The 6,683-nt window shown below is 42.6% G+C and overlaps 1 protein-coding gene across 1 annotated transcript; it reads left to right on the top strand.

The window, feature by feature from the left end:
• The first annotated feature begins 203 nt into the window (after positions 1–203).
• On the top strand, positions 204–5,855 carry LOC124876954 (myb/SANT-like DNA-binding domain-containing protein 2). Its single transcript, XM_047380021.1, has 4 exons — positions 204–852; positions 1,473–1,728; positions 1,823–1,892; positions 2,443–5,855. The coding sequence occupies exons 1-4, from the start codon at positions 421–423 to the stop codon at positions 3,359–3,361; spliced, it is 1,677 nt and encodes a 558-aa protein (XP_047235977.1). The 5' UTR covers positions 204–420; the 3' UTR covers positions 3,362–5,855.
• The last annotated feature ends 828 nt before the right edge of the window (positions 5,856–6,683 follow it).

Below are 6,683 nucleotides of genomic sequence, written 5' to 3'. Positions count from 1 at the left end.
AACATACTTAGCTTGGAATTAAATTATATTATTTTCCTTTCCCAAAAATTTTAAAGGCACAGCAAACTTATTGTGTGTTTGCTTCAGCAGTTGAAGATAGTAACACGTCTCTAAACGTTCCCTGTCTTATTTTTCTGGAAATGTATTGAGTAAATAAAAATAATTTTAGTAATTCTTAAATACAAACTGACCAAAGACAATTAAAAAATGTTTGTTTCGTTATATACACTAAAAATCTGGTTTCAACTGGGCTGTTCACTGGGCTTATTTATTCCTGTGTTGAATTAATGTTTCAATTTATTTATACTTTTAAGAAGATTTCGCCCAAAATGAATAGTTGTTCACAGCCGCACCCGTTTCTCCGAGCCCCTCTAACGTTACATCTTCTTCTCGGCCCCTCCCCTTAGCAACAGAGCCAACATGGCGGCGTCCAGTAACGCTGAGCTCTCTCCAGAGATAACGACACCATTAAAGATACCGAAAACCGAAGTGCCATCTCCCGAGTCAGAGGACTTGAGTGACAGTGTTCAATACCACTCTAATCCCTCGACACCGAACCGATTCTCGCCTCTGAACGTGGGCTCTGGCACCGCGGGCCGGACGGCGGCCTCATCCTCGTCTAACAGCTTCACCGCCTGCCGGGGGATGTCATGGACGCCGTCCGAGACAAACGCTCTCATCGCGGTGTGGGGCAACGAGAGGCTTACGGAGGCGAGGATGCAGCAGCTGGAGGTCGCTGGAACCGTGTTCTCCGGGAAGCCACCTGGTCCTGCCATGTACGAGCGGGTGTCCAGAGCCCTTTTGGACCTGGGGTACGACAGAACCCCGTCCCAGTGCAGGGAGAGGATGAAGGTATGGAATCATGGTTGCAACATGTCACTGTCACGACTCTAACCTGTTACCATGACACCAAACTGGGTATGCTGGCTGCAGCTCGGATTAGAGGACAGCCGGGTCATTCCGGGCGCATTTTCATCTGCTAATATTTGTTAAATCGCACTTCCTAAAATGTATTCATGTTTCTGATGTTGTTTCCTAAAATGGGAAATGTAAAGTGTTTTCAGATCTGGTATATTTCTGTAGAGCTTTAGGCCCAAATGAGCCTTCAGAGCAACACTAGATAATTTGCAATGCTTGTTCAATAATGGGCCAGAATGAAGAAAAGTTTTGTGTGATTCAATTTATTGTTTTTGGGTTATTACCGTTTGAGGTATAGTTCTGAGGATGGCCAGAAAAGGAGTTTTGCAATAAATCAATTGATCCACAGTTCAGTGAGACTTCATTAAAAGAAGAATTCACGTATTTACCAGTTTATGCTTTCATCAGCCATTCATCCATTGAGATGGTGGAAGTGAAGATGTTACAGCTCCATAGATCAGTTTCTGGTCAGTAGTGTGTGATTCATTTTAGAGCAGTCTTTGGAAACGTAGGTGCTGGTTGCTGAGTGAATCCTCCCTGCTCCCCCATCACAGACACTGAGGCGCTGCTACAGCCGTGTGAAGGAACACGGAATCGGGAAAAGAAAGAGCAGCTACACTTTGGAGCAGCTGGAGAAGGTGTTTGGCCAAGGAGGCTGGGACTCTCAGAGCTGCGCCCCTGTGCTCATCAACAGCAGCGGGCTGTATCAGGAGATGGAGTCTAATGGCAGCACCCTGGAAGACTTCTCCCAGGAGGACTGGTGCAACCAGGTGCTGGATTCAGCTTTCCAGGAGGGAGACATGGACACTGGTGAGTTCTGGTTGCATTTATTAAAATGTAACTGTGTCAAAATGGAATAGATGGAATTAATTGTCATATTTATTTTCTTTCCATGTTTTCTCAGGTTTAGAAGACATACAGGTGCCTAAAAGCAGAGCTCTACAGATTCAAGCAGAATTGTGTGAACTAACACAGTAAGTCAATAAGACAAGAATTCTTCATTTCTAGTAGTTTTTTTCTAAGAAGCTTGTTTTTATATGATTTAACTGATTGGTCTTTTCTAGCTTCTACAGCAAACTGGTTCAGGTCCTGTGTTTACTACATGTGTGGACTCCTGTCTGGTGTCACAAAAGCTATGTTTTATTAGAGTTTTTAAAATCTGGTCATTAGGGTAAACTACTGTGTCTTGAAACAGTATTCACATCCCTTGACCCTTTTCACAGCTTGTCATCTCAAACCTCTATGGATCTTATGATGAATGTTTTTCAAAGAACATTTTTCAAAATCTCATTGTGCGCTTGTATTCAGCCCACTTCACTCTGATACCCCTGAATAAAATTCTGTGCACCCAATTGTCAGAACTCATTTACTAAGCATATAAAGTCCAACTGGGTGTCTCAGTATAGACACATATTTGTGAATTAGCAGTGGAATGGATTTCTAATTGTGTGAGAAGTTAGTGCATTGTATGATTTTATACCTTGAGCATTAGGTATTGATTATTGAATCTGTTGCTGTGTGCAGAAAAAGGGAGACGATGCAAACCACGATCCGCATCCTGGAGTCTGTGCAGCTGAACTGGGAGCACTTCCAGACATGGACTGAGTTCTCACGGCTGCACCTGTCCAATAAACTGGCCATCTTCGGCGTGGGCTACAACACGCGCTGGCGTGAGGACATACGCTACCACTACGCTGAAATCAGCTCCCAGGTGCCGCTGGGCAAGAGGCTTCGGGAGTACTTCAACCCAGAAAAGCCAGAGGGCCGGGTCATCATGACGAAAGTTCAGAAGATGAACTGGAAGAGTGTTTACTACAAGTTCCTGGACATTACCATCAGTGAGGCGCGCTGCCTGGAGCTCCACATGGAGGTGGACTGGATCCCCGTGTCGCAGTCCCAGGTGATGAGCAGCAGCAAGGTCTCGTCCCACTATCTCCTTCCTGGTCATATCCCCAAGACACATGGGTTGTATGCCATCGGCTATGGGACACTGTCGGCTTGTAACAACCCAGCTCACACATCTCTTCAGGCTGACGAGGAGGACAGCTGCAGCTTACCTCAGTGTGGGGGAGAAAACGGGTCAGAGCAGTGTGACGGAGAAACAGAGCAAGGTGTCAGGACTTGGCCAACAGTCACTTACTGCTACTTGGGCATAGCTGAGGACAGGACCATTCAGCAGTGCCTCTTCCAGCACTTTCAGGGATCTGGGAAACACTACGCCTATGGTGAGCCTTCCAGTGTGACACACTTCCTGCAGGAGAACTGTCGCAGTGCCAGAACAGGTCAGGACAGCGAATGCAGCAAAGACTCACAACAATGTTGCGCTATTTATGTCAAATTCATTGAGGTGGAGCTGGACTTCCTCTCAGCAGGCTCCCTGGTGGAATGCCTTGAAACTGCTGTTGGTTACTCATTGAAATTCAACAACAAAGAAACGTTGTAACTACCCCTCAGTGTTCTACATTTGGTTTTTGCAGTGGTGGTGGTGGCAGCATCATGCTGTGGGGACACTCCTCTGGTTACAGACCAGCAGCTTAAAAAAGGTTAACAGTTCTTGTCTCTTTTGATTGTCATGGAAACATGCATTGAAATGTAATGTTGATTTGCTGCTAAAGGACGTATTTATTTATCTGTCACCAGTTAAAGCTGCCCACCATGATAAGCTCATGAAGATGTGCTCAAGTTATTTAAAATACTTCATCTTTCAGTTTGGATGCAGCACTTAATGACATGTTTGTAACTTACAAAATTTTCTGTCTCAGTAAAACATTTCATTAGACCCTCAAAGATTGTGGCAGAAATGTTGTACAGACCAGTCTGTAGAGCTGCAGCACTGACGACACCAGGACCTGGGTTTATTTTGGAAAATGGTGCACTAGAACTGTTCCACTGTTTGTTAATGTGTCTGATCAGGGAGAGCAGGGTTTGGGTAGGGGACTACACTGCAGTATGCATCTGTCTACCTCAGTAGGATGTAGCAAACCAAGTGAGGGGACCGAGGTATATATGTATTTAGAAACTGCCTTCACTCTGACCGGTTTGAATTCACAGAATATCTTTGGGTAGAGACTGATTGATGCCTTATGCTTTGCACATGTTACTGGCTAGCAGCAAGAGATGGTTCCACTCAAACAACAGAGCATAAGCAATGGAAATGAGACATTCCTGTCCAGATGGTGTTAGCCAGCATTAACATTAACAGAACAGGCCAAGGCCTGTATGAAGAAGCAGGACTTCCAGCTTATTTCAGGATTTTCAGTGTTGCATTGCTGGTTGTCTTCTTTCCTGGGTTTGTCACCATGGTTTTGCAGCCTAGAATCATGTTCTCCAAACTTTTTAAGCTTCTGGCTCATAATATAACAGCAGCAGTGGTCCACTGACCCATTTCACTAATTTATAATCCCATTTCATACCCAGTTGTTTCTATTTTATCCCTCCACCATATTCCATTTTGTACCTGTAAACAAACCATTTCATACCCATATACTAAACTTTATTTCTCTTGATAGCTACCATAACAAATTAAGGAGATAAATAATCATAAAACGGTCAAATATCACATAAATTAATGAAGCAATTTATGTTTCACAATTATTCCAATGATTGTGGCTCTGATCAATGTTTGGACCAGGCGACTCTCACTAAATATGATATATTATTACCCCTGATCATATCAAAATAACTCTGAGTGATCTGTTGGTAGACATTGTTTAAAGGAGTCATATAAGCACATTTTGTTTTACAGAAAATAACTTTAATCAGTTGTTGGAGTAATTATGAAACATGAAATGACCAAAACTGGACAACAGAGACCTACAACTTTAATGAAGCTTGTGCAGATGTTTCCAGCATCGCTAACAAACCCGTTAAACATGAGCACATCCACCAGAAAAACAACCTTCTAATTAAAACTCCATATGTAGGAGCTCAGACCTCATTTTACTCTCTGACTTACTCGTGTCTGAGTTATCTCATAGAAAACAGAAAAACCATACTACATTAGATTATATTAGATTTACATTACATTAGGTTTTCTATTTTAGAGCCTCTATAATTCTAACTGTGTCATGTCTCCATAGAAACCAGCAGCATATGAATGTAGTGAGACCATGCTTTAATGATGAGACCTTTTATATAGGGGGTTAGTTAAGGCAGGTGTGTCAGAGAAGTCACTGGATAGCTTGAAGCTGCCTTGTAAAACAAGGTATGAAAAGAACACTTTTAAAAACAAAACCCAGCCTGCCCACCAGGAGGCGATGTTTGCTTACTGCAGAGCTATTTAAAAGCAATTTTATGCTGGCCTTGTGCCCTCTTGCAATGTTTCTCATTGCACTGATGCACATGAACATACCGGATTAGCTCACAGGTTAGTTTACTGCCCTGGCAGGGATCTGACCTACTGCCAGAACAAACCCGGTTGGTGATTCTAAGTAACCACCAGTAGTTTGGAGCATCCCTTGCTGCAGGCAGCCACTGGATGGTTTGTGATGTAATGATGTGTTATCAGTGAATCCAATGTGTTTCAAAAGCAGAGAAGAAATGTTCGTTGTTTTCAGGATGTTGTGTTTGCTCAGAAACCGGCCCAAAAGCACTGCGACTCAGTTATGGCCAATAATAAAGCCTGAATCCTAAGGTTATGTGCAATGTGTCAGGAAAGGACTGTGATAAAGAACAAAACGTGGCGTGTCTATATGAATCTATGTAATGTGAAATCTACCATATAGCTTATATAATGTATTTTTAAGAACATCAGTGTTCTTGAGCATTCCAGTGAGATTTATTTGGTTGAACATGAAAGATATCAAGATCAATGTGATATATTTTACCTCATGATTAATCATGATTAATGCCATGTACTGTCTGTGCTTGTTTCAAAGTCACCATCTTGTCTGTTTACATGTTCGAACAATAATAAATGGGGAACTCTCTGTGGTTAACCGCATAGTGAAAATGACTTGTCTGTGATAAAATGGTTTAACAGGGAACTAACTGTGATCAACTGACCAATAGCATCACAGAGGAGGCCTCTGTGTGCCACTTTATGTGGCACAAAGTAGTGCATAATTGTGGATTTGAAGGAAAATGATACACGGTTTTCAAATGTTTGAACAAATCAATTCTGAAAGGTGTCGTGTGTATTTGTGTTCAGCCCCTTTTACTGCAATACCCCTGAACATTTTCAGGGAGATGACCTGCCTTTAGATATCAACCAAATTATTACATCGAGTCCACCGGTGTGCAGTTTAATCTCAGTTTAAATGGAGCTATTTTATGAAGGTCTCAAAGGTATGTTAGAGAACATTAGTGAACACACAGCGTCATGAAGACCAAGGAACAGCTGCAGAGATAAGCCCAAATAATCTGCTAACAATTGTTTCTCTAATTCCACAAATCTGACCTTTATGGAAGAAGGACAAAAGTTACACTGCAAAAATGTGGAAGGTCTAATCAGATGAGACAAAACTGATCCTACACACAAAACAGCATGTGTGTGGCAGACAGGTAACACTGCACATCACACAAACATACACTCCATGGTAAAACATGGTGGCAGCATCATGCTGTGGGGATGTTCTTCTTCCTGATGGGAACATGGATGCAGCTTAATACGGCATGATCTTGAAAAAGGCTGCACAAGACCTAAGACTGGGGAAGAGGTTCCAGCAAGACAACGACCCACAACAAACAGCCATGGCTGCTATGGAATGATTTAGGTCAAACCATACTGTTGTGTTAGAATGGCCCTGTCAAAGTCCAGAACTAAA

This window comes from Girardinichthys multiradiatus, chromosome 11 (genome assembly GCF_021462225.1).
Source record: "Girardinichthys multiradiatus isolate DD_20200921_A chromosome 11, DD_fGirMul_XY1, whole genome shotgun sequence".
Taxonomy (NCBI): domain Eukaryota; kingdom Metazoa; phylum Chordata; class Actinopteri; order Cyprinodontiformes; family Goodeidae; genus Girardinichthys; species Girardinichthys multiradiatus.
The sequence above is the reverse complement of the archived record's forward strand: the minus strand, read 5'-3'. Positions and strand labels throughout refer to the sequence as shown.